The 19,977-nt window shown below is 32.0% G+C and overlaps 1 protein-coding gene across 1 annotated transcript in view; it reads right to left on the reverse strand.

The window, feature by feature from the left end:
• Cfh (complement factor H) overlaps window positions 1–19,977 on the reverse strand; it is an 83,206-nt gene that overhangs the window by 19,785 nt on the left and 43,444 nt on the right. Inside the window, exons 10-14 of the mRNA XM_077802494.1 lie at window positions 8,597–8,779; window positions 7,140–7,316; window positions 1,765–1,941; window positions 821–1,003; window positions 537–716 (exon numbers count right to left, since the gene is read on the reverse strand). Of these exons, the coding sequence (XP_077658620.1) occupies window positions 537–716; window positions 821–1,003; window positions 1,765–1,941; window positions 7,140–7,316; window positions 8,597–8,779 (900 nt within the window). The remainder of the gene's footprint in view (window positions 1–536; window positions 717–820; window positions 1,004–1,764; window positions 1,942–7,139; window positions 7,317–8,596; window positions 8,780–19,977) is intronic.

Below are 19,977 nucleotides of genomic sequence, written 5' to 3' on the forward strand. Positions count from 1 at the left end.
TGATATTTGATTCCTGGCCCAACACCAGATATGTAATGTTGCTAAGTTACTAACACCTGTGCTGCAGCTCATGAACTTCAGCTTGCTAACTCTGAAACTGAGAATTTATCCTTGTCAGAATCTCTGACAGAGAAAGATTCTTATAGGAAAAGCTAGTAACAAGTGGGTATTTTGTGGACTTTATTTGTTTTCCAGGGCTTGAAAGACAGAGTGCCATATAGAACAACAATAATATCTATGTAAAATACTTATATTTTTTGGAAAGGAATATTCACATTTTAATCATGTGATTAAGTAAAATCTAGCTTTACACTTATAAGGTAAATAATATTAATAGGGATAGAAACATTAATAAATTCTATCACTACTTTTATTTATTTCTTCTGGAAACTCATATTAAATGCTGAGCAATAAAATTCATTATAGTTAAGACTAGACTTTTTTCAAGAATATCTCTAATTTTATGAATAGATTGCAATATCTTTTCCATAAAACTTAAACTTCATTAAGTGTGAATTTGAGGAGGGCAGTCTTACCAACACACAGAGGAAGTTGGGTCCACATTCCACTAATACATGTAATTGATCTGTCTCCAATCATTGTAAAGGTTTCTGTACAATTGAACTCCACTGAATCCCCACCGTGATAAGGAGGGTCAGAAGGCTGGGCAAAGCCATGGTCAAGTTCAGGTATAGCTCCACATGTTCTCTCCTCCTCTATGTAAATTTCACAAATACATGTTGATAATGAAGACACAGTATGTATGTTTAAATAAATACAAAAGTATTTCAGTTTAAATTTAGTATTTTTAATATATTACCAATACATTTTGGCAAGGTTGTCCACGTTCCATCAACACATTGAATTTTATTAGGTCCCTTCATCAAAAATCTAGGATTGCAATTATATTCTACTACTACATTGTGTCCATATTCTTCTTTCTTTGTTTCTTTAACTTCCCCATTGAATAGTGGAGGAGGTGGACCACATGACTGTACTTGATCTATAGTAGAAACAATGGTTAATGGTTAAATAGTCTATCTTGCACATAAAAAAATCCAGAAAAATGGAGAGAATTCTTTTTTAATTGATTGTTTTTTTCATATGATTAATTGTAAAGTTCTTAATTAAAAATAAATTTTTACATTATATTCATATTTCCAAGTTGGATTAATTCTATTATAGTAACATTGGAAATATTTTAAAGCTTTGAATATTTTCAATGATGTAGATATTTTGAAGATACATACAAACTGTTAGCAAATGTGGTTGTGTAAATTATATTAATTTTTCCTTCTATAGTAACATTTTATCATAATTTTTTGAGAAAGTATCATCAATGAGACAAGCATTTGATGAACATCTTTAACTGATTTTCTAATGTACTCCATTGAATTAACTATAAACTGTTTAAATATTGTTTAGATATACTCTATGAAACTTGAGAGAAGTCCTGTACTATATAAAATGTCCAGTATTAATGGTAGCAGTGTAGGAAAAATGGAAAGTAACAAAGTAAATCTCTCTAGTCTCAGCTACCATATTTGTATGTATGAATACTCCCAATATATATTTCAAGAAATAATTGGTGATTAAATTCTTAAATAAACTAGTTGTGCTTTCTGCCACATAACACATATCAACAACTTCATTAATTAGATTACAGATACAGTGGAAGCCAATACAAAATTAATAGAAGAAAGAAAAAAGGTTTATATTCAAAATTATAATCATCATATTTACAACAGAAAGATAAATATTCACCTTTACATATTGGGATATCCGGGGACCATCCAAAATGGTAGCATTGTACTGAATCTGGTCCAACTCTTGTAAGTCCTGATCGGCAGGAAAATTTCAACAAATCTCCAACTTTATATTTATCTTTCTTGGGATCAGCCATTAAGAATTTTCCCATTTTGGGAATCCTGCATTCCCTTTCTAAAATAAAAAATAAAATAATTTAATAAGAATATATAATTAATCATTGACAAATTACATTTTACATTGTCATTTTAAAATGAGGTAGGTGTTCAGTGATGCATATACAGGACAGTATCAGACAAATCCTCTTCCTGGAAAAAATGTTACAGATTAGTTTTATTCACTGCCTAAATTTACTCATCTAGGACTCTGAGAAATATGGTGATATTGAATGGCAATATATCTGTCCTGAAATTTAACTTGCAAATTCAACTAGTTTTCACTGAATCTGGCTTATTATTGATATTTGTAAAATTTAATGTCATATTTTTGTACCCTTAAAACATGGAATTATTCTCATATTGAATCAATCTGCTTTGTATAAATTTTAAATTGTACATTTTTTAAAAAACTGGCTTTTCTGTTTAATATAATTGAGAAAATAGATTATATTAAAAAGCATTTCTAATGTATTTGAAGTTAGAGTAACATTAAAAAATTATATAATTAATATATTACAAATAAAGAAAACAAACTAAGAAATAGTTCAAAGTCAAACTGATAGGTGTCTTGAATCCTTACATTAATATTCAATTATTTTATTATAATTTTTATTAATGATTATTAATTTTTAATTCAAATGTGGAATACCGTATAAAATTCTCTCACATTTTTTAATTTTTTAAAAGTAGGTAACACTAGCAAATAACATTGAAAAATCATTTTTCTTATTTGGAATACCTCTTCCTTACAAATTCATAAAATTAAAGGCTGCAATTAAAAAATTAGAACCATGGTAGAAAGAAAATGCATACTATCGAAATTCAAGTACCAAAACATTTATAAAATTAAATGTACAATAAAAACTATTTTTAAGAATAATGCTTCAAAAACTAAAAGTTTTTTTCTGTGGGGCTGGGGATGCAGCTCATGCTTAGCAGGTGTGAGGACCTGGAATCAATCCCCAGAACCCCAATTAATTTTGTAATTCTTTTGAGTATTGCAGATTACTTGAGAAAAAAAACTACACTTGAATGAGAGTCACTGGGATTCCTCTCCTTGAATTATATTACAATCGTCTATATTAAAGTCATTTTGTCTTTGGAGGGGGTTTCAAGATGGCGGACTAGAGAAGCCACTCTTGTGGCTGCCCAAGGCTTGAAACCAAGAAAGCAGACAGGTAGCTTCTTAGCAAGGTGGGTGTACAAAAAAATTTTTTAAAAAAGGTGGGGGGAGGCTTTATTGGAATTTAATGCTGGACATTCAAGGCAGATCAGGGACTCAGAGGTTGTATAAAATAAAATAAGGAAGAAATCCCCAGCTCCACAGCCACTACCACAGCTGGAAGAACCAGCCACAGTGGTCGCTCCATGACCAAAGTGGAGTGATAAAGGAATTAAAGGAGCCCACATTTGGGGTAGACTTGAGGCTTATCTAGATATAGAAAGTTTACAGATCAAAGACACTGCCTGCTAAACTGAATGGGGTGCTTCACAGTATGCTTGTGTGGGAAAGAAGCCACCATCTCTCCAGACTTTATGCAGAGGACAGAGGAAAGAACCATTTTGCAGCCATGGTGTGGTGGCCAGTAGCCAGGAGAGCTGATTCCAGAAAAACTCGAGTTTGTCCCAAAATACAGGCCTAGAAAACCCACACTCATGACATAAAGTATGTCTAAGTGACCAGGAGAAAATCAAATGTGGAGAGAGGTTTACACAGAGGAGAACTGGTTGTGGAAACCCAACTGGCTTTCCCCCTCTCCCTCTAAACATGATGCTTTCAGAACCAACTAGAAGAAACATGCCTGGCTAGGAATTCAAAAGGGTGAGGTGGGAGAGACTGGGTTTGGAGACTGAACCCAAGACCAGGAAGCATGGAATCAACAGGTGATGTAGTGGACTTAATATTGGCTTCTCACCCACATGAGTGGAACCCAGGGGAGATCCCCTGGGGTGCAGTCTTCCAACATGGACTGATGATTGCTGATCCCTGGAGGTGCATGATTTAAAGTCTCCAGACCAATTGGCATTCAGTGAAGAACTTAAAGACCCACCTAAATCTAAAGCCCGCCTTCAGGAGTTCCACCTATGGGATTACCTCTCTCTCCCCAGCAATCCCACCTAACACTGCTGAGAAGGGAAGCTAAGAATCTTTTGAACTCCAGCAAACACAATTGTTAATTTTTCTTTTTTTTTTCAATAGTTAAAATAATACATCTTTATTACATACTAACAACATTATTTTTTTCTTTTTTTATTATTAGTTATTCAAAACATTACAAAGCTCTTGACATCATATTTCATACATTTGATTCAAGCAGATTATGAACTCCCATTTTTAATTTTTCATTAAGATATTTTTTTTCCTTTTTTTCTTTGTTAAATTGTGACCTTGAGTTATTCATGGACATTTATACATATTTATATTTGTTGTTTTTTTCCTCATTATAACATTTTTAAAACCAGTTACTTTCATGGATCAATATTTTGAGGACTAGGATGTTTGATTACTATATTTCAGTTTTGTTTTGTATTCTTTTAATTTTGTTTTTAATTTTAAAAATTTTTACCTTATATATGTATTTTTTTCTCACTTATATGTTTCTTTTTATTTTCTTTCTCTCTTTTCTTCTGCTAACAGCCAATCTCCATTGTCCTCCCTTCCACTCTTCCTTTAAATTTTTACTTCTATCTTCTCTCCTCCTCCCTCATAATCATCATATCCCACATCACTTTTGTTCTCTCCAGTCTATTATTTGAAATTGTAAACCCTTTTGTAAACATACTGTTTTTACTGTGGGCAATAATTGATCATATGATTTCTGTTTATTGTGACATTTAGCATTGTAGATATCATAATAGGAACTGTCTGGTTTGAAGCTATATATTGTTTGCATTGGTTATTGTGATTATTTGTTCCCATTTAAACAGTGAGGTACTGGAAACCTTCAGGGACACTGCAAGTTCACAAGGCAGAAACTCTGCTGCCTCAGAGCCATATTGTCCCATGGGTAGACACATAAACAACAAGAAAAATCAAGGGGAACAAATAGCCCCAAACAAACAAAGGTACTTCAATAACAGAATCCATCAACACCACAGTAGAAGAAATGTCAGAGAAGGAATTTAGAAAATATATAGTTAAACTGATCTGCAAAGCAAAGACAATATAAGAAGTAAAATCAGAAAGAAAATACAGGAAGTAAAAGATTATTTCAAAAAAGAGAAATTCTGAAAAAAAAATCAAGCAGAAATCCTCCAAATGAAGGAATCAATAAACCAAATTAAAAATTCAATGGAAAGCATCATGAGCATTTTAGACCACTTGGAAGACAGAGTTTCAGGCAATGAAGACAACATATATAACCTTAAAAATAAAGTTGACTGTGGAGAAAGGTGTTAAGATACCCTGAACATAACTTCCAAGAAATATGAGATAACCTGAAAATTTACAATTTATTGGGATAGATGAAAGCTCAGAGATACAAACCAAAGGAATGCACAATCTCTTCAATGCAATATTAGAAAATTTCCCAAACTTAAAAGTTCTTTTGTGTGTGTATATTTATTTTATGCTATTTTATATAAATTCTATATTTCATCATATTATAGAAAGCATTGCCCTTAACAAGAAAAAAATGATTTTGACTATTGAGTCCTATCAAACTGCTATATCTATACAGAGATAATAACTAAATGTGTGATTTAAAGAGAAATGTGAATGGACAAACACTGGATGAGAAATACTTGTCTTCGTCTAAATGTCCAAATCATATATTTTAGTGCTGATGAACAGAAATGTTAGTATAGATATTTTTTCTCTAAGTTGTTTTCTACTTTAAGATTTCTGTAAGTCTGTTTTGCTTAAGTGGTTTAAGATAATAATGTAAACATCTCCCCATAGACAAGAACTCCCAGGAAATTTGAAATAAAGTTGTATATCTGTCAATCTGTGTGCAGTTTTATGCTACATGGCTGAGGCAAAAATACTAAGCTGTCATTTATTCACTCAATATATGGAGACTTACATCTCCTGGAAATGTGATTATTAGTCTTCATAAAATTTGCAATAAAAAGCTACATTGACTGAATTCGTTTCTATTGCTATATCTCTGTCACTTTTACTTCCTCTCCTCTTCTGCACATCTTCACATTTTCCATGTCTAGTGACAGTGGAAAAGCAATGAGAATCATATATTCATAACTCTCATTCAGTGCTGGAAATTGAATCCAGGGCTTTGGGCTGGGCAAGCACTCTACCACTAAGCTAATGCACCAGCCATTTTTGAAGATGGACACTTATTGTAAAAGCTTCTGGCTGCACACAGCATGTATCTGCTTATAATCACATATATAAAACATACTAAAACTATTTTTATTAATTGGTTTATTATGTGTCTTAATTCATTGGATTTTGGATTGATTCTCTGATACTGCAATGAAAAATCCAGAAAACAGAACTGAGTTTGTGGGGTTTTTTTTATCATTTTCTCCTAACTTATAAAAAAAATTGCTTGATATCCCAAATGGATTAAATGTTAGTGGATGCTCAATGCTGCCAATCAAGTCTCAAGGTGTGGTATCTTCTATTACCATTTAAATTTAAGCCTTTGAACATTACATGGTGTTCCTCATCCTCTTTCCCTCATGCACTATTCAATCTCAATGCCCTTGTCTCATACTTCAAAATACAATAGAATCATCAGTTTCTGATTCTTTTCAGCATTAGATTTACACACCCATATTCTTTATTTCCTCCTGTTACAAAATTGGATGGTCTTATTGGCAACCCTTACCAGTATTTCCAACAGGAGCCCCATATTGCCAAATCCACCACATTTTTATAGTCTTCTAATTGGACATATCAAAGAAACTACAATAATGTAATTAGATTTCCTTGGCTGCATTGCATGATAGAAATATGGCAAAAAAAAGTTACATGGGCTATTTAGCCTACTAACCAAAACAATCCTTTGTATATGGCCTACAAGAGGCATTAATTTAACTCACTGCTTTAAAAATAGATTATTATCTTTGATGTTGAAAATACTCCTTCCTCCCAGTTTGTTAAATCAGAAGGAACATCATGATTTCATGTTGTTCTTTAAAAATACAGGTAGTTCAAATAGGTAATTCAAATTTCTAAAAATTAAACACATGCCAATTTATTTTTTTATATTGAAAACAAAAAACAAAAAGTTCTGAGACAGTACTTACCATAACATGTGGGTATATGTGACCATCCATTGTCCTGACATACTATGGATCCTTTGGCACGCCTGAATCTGTTTTCAAACCCAACATTACATTCATAGTCCAACTTGTCATTGAGTTTAAACCAGGTGGCGTTACTTTTGGTTTTAGCATTCTCAAATGCTGGCATATCACAAGATTCTAATGCATAATAAAATTGAGGATTTTATTTCTATTGTAATTTAAATGACAATACTAGTAAAATTCACCCCAAGAACACAGACTTTATAAGTAAATATGTGATTAGAATTAAGTACTGTACAAAAATAGCCTAAGACCAATGATAAGTCATTTTTCTGAAAGTTACTATAAATAAAAAATGTTCCTTCATAACCTTTTTCTGATTGCTTAAATTCTCTGAAAAGTTTACTTTAAAAACTTTTTAAAATTCTACTTTATTTAAGCATTTACCTTATGCTAGTAATAAAATAGTAATAAATGCTAGTAATAAAATAAATATGTATTACTTGTTTTAGAAGACTGGAATGGCATTTTGAGAATTAAGATGTCAGACTTATTAGTAGTTGTGACATAATAGAAGAAATGTGGATTGATTAACAAAATATTAATGTATCTTAAATAAGATTTTCTATTTCTTAATAAGAAAGTTTCATAATGGGTTATTTATCAGAATTTAGCATATGATGAGTTTTATAAGGCAGCAATTTGTACCATTTTTTAGCTAGATGCTGTAAGCATAGAAATTGTTAAATAAGGAATAGAAATTAAGAAGAATGAATATCTTAGTCATGTCATTTAAAGTATGTTAAGTATTGCTTGCAAAATATTACTGAATAACTTTGAGTTTAATAAGATAAACAGAAATAATCATTCCTAGAAAATCTTCATTAACCCTGGGTATTATAGCAGGAAAATCTTTCAACATAGCAAAAACTGGTATAATCTTGAAACACTCCCTCCTTTCAAATACCTAGATGTTTATGCAGATGTTTAAGGGGGGAGGTTTTTCAGAAGTAGACTTATCTTACAATGTCAAACATATAAGTTATAAAGGTTAAAATATTCTGAGGTTATATACCAAGGCTCCATATTTTCACTAAGAACATTACTTTTATGTCTGGGATCAAAGTCTTTGATATAAGAGGTTGACCACCTAAAACACAGGTATACCTAACAGTGACAAAGATCTCAGCTAAAATAAATGAGTCAGCACCAGAATACATATGAAGCTCTCTGAGTCACTTCTAAATCATAGTATTCTTTAAAATGTCTGTCAGGGGAGGAAAGATGTATTTATGTTCTACCATACTAGCAATTCTGAGAAAAAAAATGATGACATATACTTTTCATCAAATGTTTTTATTTGCCTATTAAAATGAAACATAGTCACATCAAGAAAGAATAAAGTTAAACTTTTGTATATCATCAGGATAATGATACTAATATAATAAACCACTTACTAACACAGGAGGGTTGAGCTGACCATCCATCTTGGAGGCAGGTAATTGATCCCGATGTGTTACCATCTTCAGTTACATAGCCTGGTTTGCACTTATATTGTGTTACTTTATTTAGATTATATATAAAGTCAGATTCAGAAAGAAACCCATTCTTAATTTCTATATCATTTTTTGAACATGTTTCTAGAAGGGAACAGGATAAGGAAAAGACAAGCACATGTAATATAATTATATAAAGACTCTAATAATATGACAGTGCAAAAAATAATGAGCCATTTGTGTCTAAATATCTGGAATAATTATTAATCATCCAGGTTATTGAGCTACAGAAATTAAGCAATGAGTTTCCAAAGATATTAAATAAAGATCCTTTATGAAATGTTTTCTTTTGGTAAGAAGGTTAGAATTAAACATTTATAATCCTTTCTGAGAAATTATAAGAAGTTTCAATAAAATTAATTACAATAATGTAATTCTAATTACAATAATGTAGTTAGATTTCCTTGGATGCATTACATGATAGAAATATGGCAGAAAAAAAGTTACATGAACTATTTAGCCTACTAACCAAAACAATCCTTTGTATTCGGCCTACAAGAGGCATTAATTTAACTCTCTGCTTTAAAAATAGATTATTATCTTTAATGTTGAAAATACTCTTTCCTCCCAGTTTGTTAAATCAAAAGGAACATCATGATTTCATGTTGTTCTTTAAAAATATCTCTAGTAATTCAAATTTTTAAAAATTAAACATATGAAGATTTACTTTTTATATTGAAAACAACAAACAAACAAATTTAGCTAAAGGATTTAGGGGATGAATGAATCCAGGATCCGACAGCATGCCATAACTCCATAGGCAATGTGTTTATTTTCCCTTAGGACTTGCTTTAAATCTGAAAATAATTTGAAAATACCCAAGCCTCATCTAGCCAATTGGGGTTCCTGAAATCAGGTAATGATCTTAAAGAATCTGTCAGCATAGTTACTACTGGCTCCAAGAATTTAAAATGTCATCATAATTGTGTGCTTAAAACATAATGGATGCATAGAGTTCAAAGAAGATGACAAAGAGCAACATATTTCTTGATGTTCTCAGGCTAAAATGATGATTCCTCAAATTACATATAACTTAACTTGAAACTAAAAGTTGACATCTGTCAGTTATTAGGTTTCTTCCCATAATAAAGCTTCATGTGTATATAGATTAAAAAGGAAACAAAAATTAAAAAAAAAACATTAAATATGTTTGACTGAATGATAATAAAAACATTAAATAAAACATAAACTGACATTTAAGTAGTGCTGAAAGGGAAAATTAGCATTAAATAGCTATAATTCCATTATTAAAGAATAAAAATCAATAATTTGTTCACTTTAAGAAATTAGAAAGAAGCAAACAAAAGCCAACATGATTATCAATTCTGGGGAATAAAATAGCAGAAATCAATTGGAAAACAAATGAGACAAAGTAAACAAGCAAGAGTGATTTTGTACAGAAATAAAACTGATGAAGAGCAAGCAAGAATAATAAATGGAAACAGAGTTCCAGCCACAAATAATGAAGAAACTGAACTAATAGTCGAAAATCGTTTTTGTTTCGGACTGGAATACAAGCAGCACCACCTGAGGACAATCTCAGAGATAAAACAGGAGGAGTTCTCCTGAAAACAGCAGACAGGAAGAATCGAAGCAAAAGATAGCAGTTTTGCTAAACAAAGGAAACAATAATCAGTGTTTTAAAGGAGATTGAGGTCACAAGAATTTTTAGGATAGAAAACCAAAGAGGAAGAAATCATAGAGTGAAAGAACTACAAATCTGCACAGCAATCCCCTAAATCCTTTAGCTGAATGCTGACATGTTGTAGGACAAAACTCCATGAAGCTGGGCAACAAAGAATAACTACCAGAGGGAAGAAAACCACTGGAGAATAAAGTCAAAGATTCCAGAGCACTCACACATTGGAAAAAATTCAATTTTGAATGGTAAGAGTAGAAAGAGCCTTGGACTAGATCATTTAGTAAAGTCGCCTTATTAATATTCTGAATAAACTAGTCTCAGAGTAAAAGCTCCCTGAACCAGTGTTAATAACACTAAAACAGATAAAAATGTTCAAACAAACTTAGTTTTTCAAAGCAAAATTCAAAACAGGTGATCCAGGATGGGGAGATAGCATTTGCCTAACATTTGTGAGGCCCTGGGTTCAATCCCCAGTACTGCAAGGAATAAAAACAAAAACCAGGTAACTGTCCACGTCTCCAGCCCCAAACACCAAGAAGTAATGACAAAGAAAAGCCTGTTTCTTCAGTCAGAAGATAGAAGGAAAGTGAAAGAAAAAACAGTTTTGTCAATATCTACCTCCCATCCCACATACACACAAAACTATTTGGGTAATGTTCACTCTTCTCCATCTTCTCCATCAATGTACAAACCGTATCAAAATTCTGGAGTGCCACTGAAGCATTATGGAATGAACTGATGACACTAAATATCTGTACAGAAAGGATTAGGGTTCCACATCAATTACTTTAGCCTGGGGTGGGTGGGGGGCTGGAGTTGTGGCTCAGTGGTAATGTGCTTGCCTCACAAGCGTGATGATTGGGTTCGATTCTCAGCATCACATACAAATAAATAAAATAAAGGTCCATCAATAACTAAAAAATATTTTTTAAAAAATTACTTTAGCCTCTATCTTAATACATTAGCAAAAGAAGAAAAAATTGAATATGAAGTGTGCTGACAAAAGGAAAAAACAAAGATTTGAACTAAAATGATAAAGCAGAAAATAGAAATATTATGTATAATATAGAATATATATTCATTACATATTATGTTATATACACACACTATATATTAATACATGATATATTTAATATATAACAAATACACATAATATATATTTATTATATGTAATTTCCATCATATATAGAATATACACATACATATACACATACACACACATAAAAATTAGAAGCTGTTATTTTAGAAGGTCCCTAAAATTGATTAAACTTTTAAACATATTTGTCAGGAAATAACAAAAGAAATAAAAGAGAGAATATGCAAGTTGCCAATAATAGCAATGCTAGTAATGGCCTCACTAGTTTTTATGTATATTAAAAGAACACAAAAGAAATATTTTGATTTAGGTCAGTGAATATAACAACTTAGGTGAATTAATTAAGTCATTGAAAGCCAAAGACTACCACAGCTCACTCAAGAAAAAATAATGACATTAAAAATATGAGTTATATATCTAACAAAATACAGATAGGATCTTTACCCTGAAATCACAAAACCAAGGTGTAAGGTTTCAAAGAAGGTATAACTAAATACAGATATATATTTATGAATTGAAACCCAATAATATTATATTGATAACCTATATATATGCATATATGTATTATTTATATATATATATATATATATATATATATATACATACATTGTATGTATGTATATCTCAATCTCAATAAAAAACCAAGCAGTATTACATATTTCTTTTTTTAGGGGGTGGGTATCAGTGATTGAACTCAAGAGTATTCAACCACTGAACCACATCCCTCAGCCCTTTTTTATATTTTATTTAGAGACTGGATCTCACTGAATTACTTAGCACCTTGCTGTTGCTGAGGCTGGCTTTGAACTTGGAATCCTCCTGCTTCAGCCTCCTAAGCCACTGGGATTATAGGCATGAACCACTGTGCCTGTCAATATTTCTGAAAAAGCTGGTTCTAAAAGTTACATGAAAAGGCAAAGAGACTACAATATCAATACAATTCTTAAAAATGTTTGAGAAAATAGATGTGTTTAATCTAATTTAAATACGTATGGAAGTCTCACATTACCCCACTAATATGCACAATTTCTATGCTTTTATGTCTAAAAATTTTAAAAAGAAAAAAAGAAGGTAGACGACTTATATAGAATATTTTGTCTTATATAATTCAATAGTAATTAAAACAGTGATGTTGTGAAATTATAGAGTAATGAAAGAGAAGGTATAGTCCAGAACTGGATTTATGTCATGGTCAATTGCTATATAACAAAGGATCAAAAGCAAAATCAAATCAGTGGAGGAAACATTATCTTTTCAACAAATGTTACTGGAACAATCAGGCATTCAAAAGGACAATAACAAGTCTCCACATAAGCCTCATACAAAAATTAACTCAAAAATTGAATCATCTACTAAAGGCAAAATGTGAACTTTGACAAAAGTATATGACCTTGGTTTCAGCAAAGAGATTGTGAATTGTATTCATAAAAAGTAATGTTCCACAAATGAAAATTTTGATACTTTGAATGAAATTAAATATTAAACACTTTGCTCTATGAACTACACAGTTAACAAAGTGAACAACAAAGCTACAGATGGGACTAAAATATTTGCAGCATGTCTACCCAATAAAAGGGTATCCAGAATATATTAAGCAGTTTCAAAATTTAGTAATAAAAAAACCCAAAGAAAAGTAGGCAAAACCTTTTCAGAGTCTTCACCAAAGATGTTTTGATAGCAATTAAACATGGTAAAAGAAACAGCTGCTGGAATATCCAGTGACATAGAAATCCAGTTTCTGGATAGTGGCAGCCAATGAAAGAAGCTGCTAAAAGAAGTTCACTGAATACCTAAGTAAACTTAATTGAAAGGCACCTAAAAATATAGCCAGAGGGAGGTCACGCAAAGGCAGAAAATTTCCTGATCCAAAACAGCAGGAATTGACTGCTCCCAGCCAGACCTACAGCACAAATGATGAGTAAAAGGACTGGCTGGCCTTGCCAGCAGTCATAGTCAACTGAAGGAATTGATGCCTGCTGTTAAAAGCAGGGGCAGTGGAAACTAGAACCTAGGTGAACCACTTGAGTCAGGTTACTACAGAACCTAGAGAGCAGCATGGGCAAGGGCAATGCTTCTGCACCACAGAACACCCACAGAAAATTCACAACCATGAAAAGGACCCTGCCAAGGGGAGCAGCTACATGGACACAATAGAGCCTGCATCTTGAACTCCTACACACAATAAAAACAACCAAGCCACAAGACTGTACCCTCCAAGCAGTCAGCTACAGGTCCCTGACCTTACAAACCACAACAGGCTGGTGGACATTCCATAGCAAGTAGGGGGTTGGCTCCTGTGCCTCAGGAACTCTGAAGCAATCCATACCCAAAAACTAATGGATATCTACTACATGGTTTTTTTTGTTTGTTTTCTCTTGTTCTCTTTCTTTCTTGCTTTCCTTTTTTCCTTTTTTTTGTTGACCAATCTTTTTTTATTTCTTTCTTTTAGCCCTCATTGTAAATTATAGCAACTGTACTAAACATAATAACTACTTTTGACCTATTCCAAATCTTTACTACAAGTTTTAAACCTGAATTTGAGGGACTGTGAAGAACAATATCAACAAGTTTTCATTTCTCATAAGGTTAAATAATACATAGCTTGACTATGAAGTAATTATAGTAAGTAATAATAATAAGTATCCAGTGACATCTCTCAAAATGGTATGATATTGGGATCAGCATATGTCACAAACTGACTTAAAGTATCAATATCTGGATATTCAACCAACACAGGTCTCTGAAGAGAAAAAGAGCTCATAAAGTAGTCCCTTGCTTAAAAGAAGAAATGAAAACTATCCCAATAGATGGGTAGACATAAAAACAATGTGAAAAAGGAGAATGAATCATCCCAAACAACCCATAATGCTTAAACAACTGACTGCATTAATGCTACAGTGGGGAAATTGTCAGAGAAAGAATTTAGGAAATTCATAGCTAAATGTTCCATGAGCTAAAAGAAGATGTAAGAAGTAAAATTAAAGAAGAAAATACAGGAAGTCAAAGATCACTTAATAAAAGAGATATACATTCTGAAAAAATCTGACGTTGAAATGAAAGACTCAATAAACCAAATTAAAAATCCAATGAAAAGCATTACCAATAGAATAAAAAACTTTGAAGATAGATTTTCAGGCCTTGAAGACAAAGTACATAAACTTGAAATAAAGCTGGCCAAAAATAAAAGATGCTAAAAGAATATGAGCAGCATATTAAAAAATCTTGGATAACATCAAGAAGCAAAATTTAAGAAGCACCAGGGAGGATAATGGCTCTGAAGTTCAAGCTAAAGAGATATAAAATCTTTTCAATGAAATAATATCAGAAAATTTTCCAAACATTAAGAATGAGATGGAAATTCAAATACAAGAGTTATATAGGACTATAAATACACAAAATCACAACCTATCTACTCCAAGACACATTATAATGAAAATGCCTAACATATAAAAGAAGGATAGAATTTTTAAAAGCTGCAAGAGAAAAGTAGCTCATCACAATTAGAGGTAAACCTGTCTAGATTTCAACTGATATCTCAACCCAGACCCTAAAAACCAGGAGAGATTAGAAAAATATATACCAAGCTCTGAAGAAAAATGGAGGCCAGCCAAGAATATTATACCCAGCAATATTGAGCTTCAAAATTGAAGATGAATAAAAATCTTCTGCAATAAACAGAAGCTAAAAGAATCCATATCCAGAAATCCTGCTATAAAACTTATTTGATGAAATATTTCATGAAGAAGAAATGAAAACCAGCATAAGGAGGAATTACACTAGAAGAATAGATAATTAACAGAGAATCAAATCTGATTTAAATATTAGAAATAAATAAACAATTCAGAATATAAAAATCATCTCTCTAAAATAACATAAATATAAATGCTCTAAAATCTTCAATCAAAGATATAGGTTGGCAGATTTTAATAAAAAAACAAGACCCAACAATATTCTATCTTTATCTCATAGTGAAAGACATCTACAGACTGAAGGTGAAATGATGGGAAAAGACATACTATGCAAATGGTACTGGAAAACAAGCAGAGAAAGCTATTCTTGTATCAGAAATTTGAACTTCAAGCCAAAATTAATCAGAAGAAATGGAAAAGTTCAGTATTGGAAAAGTTCACTTCATACTGCTTAAGAAAATCAGACAACAAGATATAACAATTGCAAATATTTATGCCCTCTAAAATGGTGTGTGTGTGTGTATATATACATTATATATATATATATATATATATATATATATATATATATATATACACATATCAAAACTTTCTCAACATTAACTCAAATAGACTACAATACAATACTACTGGCTAACTTTAACACACCTCTTTTATCACTATATATACCATCCAGATATAAACTAAGTAAACATTTTATAGAACTAAAATATTATTAATAATATAGGCCTAACAGGTATGTACAGAATATTTCATCCATCAATAGATGAATTCACTTTATTCTCAGCAGCACATGAAAAATTTTCTTAAATAGACCATAACTTATATCAGAAAGCAGATCTTAGCAAATGCAAAAATAATAGAGATAATTGTTTGCATTCTGTCAGATTATTATGGAATAAAATTAGAAATTAATGATAAGGTAAAAAAACAGAAACCAGTATAACACCTGGAGATTAAATAATACATTTTTGGATGATGAATTGGAAAAAGAAGAAATCAATGAAGAAATAAAAAAATACTTTTAGAAGAAATCAGAATAGTCATACAACATATCAAAATCTCTGGAATAGTATAAAGGCAGCTCTAAGAGGAATGTTTATGGCAGTTTAAAATAGAAAGATACCAAATAAAAATCTAGCATTACATCTCAAGGTCCTACAAGAAAAAAAAAACAAACCATCACCAAAATCTGTAGAAATCAGAAAAAAATTAAAATCATACCAGGACTCAGGGAAATTGAGAATTAAGAAAATAAAAAAAGATCACTGAAACACAGAGTTGGTCTTTTGAATGGATAAACAAGATTGATAAACCCTTAGCCAAACTAAACAAAGAGAAGAAACAATCAAATTAACAAAATTTGAAATGAAAAAGAAAATATCACTACTGAAATTCAAAGAATCACCAGAAACTATTTTGAAAATTTATCATCCAACAAGTTAGAAAACCTTGAGACACAGGAACTACTCAAATTAAACCAGGAGGATATAGAAAACTTAAACATTTCAGTGTCAAGTGAAGAAATCAAAGGTGCCATCAAAAGCCTTCCAACAACAACAACAACAACAACGAAAGCCCAGGACCAGAGAGATTCTCAGCTGAGTTCTACTAGACCTTGAAAAAAGAATTTATACCAGTCCTCCTGAAATCATTTCCATGAAATAGAAATGAAAAGAATACTGCCAAACTCATTCTATGAAGCCAGAATCACCCTGATATCATAACCAGACAAAGACATATTAAAGAAAGAAAACTTCATGCTAATGTCCTTGAACAACATAGATGAAAGATTTCTTAATAAAATGTTGACAAACTGCAAACAAATACACATTAAAAAGATAGTGCACTGTGATCAAATGGGCTTCATCCCAGGGACACAAGGTTGGTTCAACAGATGAAAATCAATAACTGTGACTTACCACAAAAAAAGAGTCAAGGTTAAGAATTGCGAAATTATCTCAATAAATGCAGAAAAAGCATTTGATAAAGTATGACACGTATTTATGTTTAAAACATTAGAAAAACTGATGTTTTTGTAAAACTAATGTAAGAAGAAACTTACATATGATAAACCCAAGGCCAACAATATACTGAATAGAGAAAAACTAAAAGCATTTCTTCTAAAAAGGGGAACAAGGCACTTTTACCTCTCCTGTACATCACAGTACTTGAAACTCTAGGAAAAGAAGAGCTCAAATTATCTCTGTTGCTGATGATCCTCTATTTAAGGGACCCCTCCCCCAAAAAACTACCACAAGACTTCTATAGCTCATAAATCAATTCAGCAAAGTAGCAGGATATAAAATCAACACTCAGAAATCAATTAAGTTCCTATACTCCAATAATTAATCTGCTGAAAAGGAAATTAGGAAAACTATCCCATTCCAATAGCCTCAACAAACAAACAAACAAATAAACAAACAAAAAACACTTAAGAATCAATCTAAAAGCGGTGAAGGAACTCTACAATGAAAACCATAGAATACTAAAGAAAAAAATTGAAGGAAAACTTTGGAGATGGAAAGACATCCCATGTTCTTAGATAGATGTCAAAGTAACTCTACTATCAAAGGTTCTATTCAGATTCAATAAGATCTCCATCAAAATTCTTTTTTTAATATTTATTTTTTAGATACAGGTGGCCACATATCTTTATTTATTATTTTATGTGGTGCTGAGGATTGAATTCAGTGCTTCACACATGCTAGGCAAGCGCTCTACCTCCAAGCCACAACCCCAACCTTCCCCATCAAAATTCTAATGATATTTTTTATGGAAGGAGAAAAATAAGGTCTGGAATTCATTTGTAAATATAGGAGAGCCAGAAGAGTGAAGCTGGAGGCAACAAAATTACATCACTCAAACTCCACTGCAAAGCTACAGTAACAAAGGCACATGTTTTGGTTCTGGCACCAAAACAGTCATGAAGACCAGTGGAACCAAATAGAAGACACAGAGACAAATTCACATAAATACAGTTATCTGACAATAGACAAATATGCCAAAAACATATGTTATAAAAAAGCAAGATAACCTTTTTACCAAAGGTTTCGGGAAAACTCAAAATCCATATGTGGAAGAGTGAAATTTAACCTCTATCTCTCATGATGCATAAAAGTCAACTTAAAGTGGATTGAAAGCCTAGGAATTAGACCAGAAATCCTGCAGCTAATAAAAGGAAATGTAGGCTCAACAGTCCAACATGTCAGTACAGCAACCAACTTCCTTGAAAAGACTCTTAAACTGTAAAAAGTAAAATAAAAAAGTAAGTCAGATGACATCAAATTAAAAAGCTTCTGCACAGTAATGGAAACAAAAAGGGTGAGGAGAGATTATACAGAATGGGGGGTCTTTACCACCTGCTCTTCAGATGGGCATTAATATCCAGAACATACAAAGAAAAAAAAAGCTTAACACTAAAGAGAGAGAGAGAGAGAGAGAGAGAGAGAGAGACAGAGAGAGAGAGAGAGAGAGAGAGAGAGAGAGAGCAATAAATGGCCAAAAGAACTAAATAGACACTTCACACACACACACACACAAAAAAAAAAAGAAATACAAATGGTCAATAAACATAAGAAAAGAAAACTTCACCACCTCTAGCAATTAGGGAATTGCAAATCAAAGCTGCATTGAGATTTTGTTTCTAGTCAGAATGGCAATCATCAATATACAAAGAAAAGTAAGTGCTGCCAGGTGCATTGACTCATGCCTCTAATCCCAGCAGTTTATGAAGCTGAGGCAGGAGAATCAGTAGTCAAAGTCTCAGCAACTTAGTGAGAGCCTAAGCAACTTAGCAAGACCCTGTCTCAAAATAAAATATAAAAAGTTCTGGGGATGTGGCTCAGTGGTTAAGCACTTCTGTGTTCAATGTCCAATACAAAAAAAAAAAAAAAACTTAAATGTTAGCACGGATGTGGGGGAAAAGGTATCTTCATACATCTTTGGTGGGCCACAAAATAGTACAGCTATTCTGGAAAACAGCAAGAAGATTCCTCAAAACACTGGGAATGGAAGCACCATATGACCAGCTATCCTATTCTTTGGTATATATCCAAAGATTTAAAATCAGCATTCTACAGAGATAGAGCCACATCGATGTTTACAGCAACATAATTCACAAATAGACAAGCTATGGAACCAACCTAGATGCCCTTCAACAGGTGAATGAATAAAGAAAATGTGTTATATATACACAGTGGAGTATTTCTCAGCCATAAAGAAGAATGAAATTATGGCATTTGCCAGTAAATGGATGAAATAGGAGACTATCATGCTAAGCAAAAAAAAGTAAAGTACAGAAAGATCAGTGGAGTAGAGAGAGAGGGGAACAGGCGGGGGCAGGAATAGGGGAGGAAAGAAGTGTTGGGGACTGAATTAGAACAAATTATATTCCATGCTTTTGTGATTATGTCAAAATGTATCCTAATGTTACATGTAATTAAAAAGAATAAAAATATTTCATGTCAAATCAAGAAATATTATTAGGCTCTGTTATTTCTTTCATTTACCAGACAAAATAGTAATAGGATCACTGCATACCAAATATATCTATTCCTTACCTTGGAAGAAATCTGGTAAATTTGTTTTACCCCAGTTCCAGATGGCTTTAGCCATAATGTAATTTTAGATATGGACATCCATACCTGGTAACTGAAACAAATTTCTCTACAATAGCACAGAGTAAATAGGTAAGAATTGCAATTTAAGGACTGCACTTAAATTAGACCCACAGGTTATATATTATCTGGTCAAGGAAAGCATTTATTTTACTGTAGGTGCAATATAACAGAGGACTGAGAAACATAATATATAATGAACTAAAGTCCTCATGACCTAAAATGTAGTTGATTGA

The sequence above is a fragment of the Urocitellus parryii genome, chromosome 9, assembly GCF_045843805.1.
Source record: "Urocitellus parryii isolate mUroPar1 chromosome 9, mUroPar1.hap1, whole genome shotgun sequence".
NCBI lineage: Eukaryota > Metazoa > Chordata > Mammalia > Rodentia > Sciuridae > Urocitellus > Urocitellus parryii.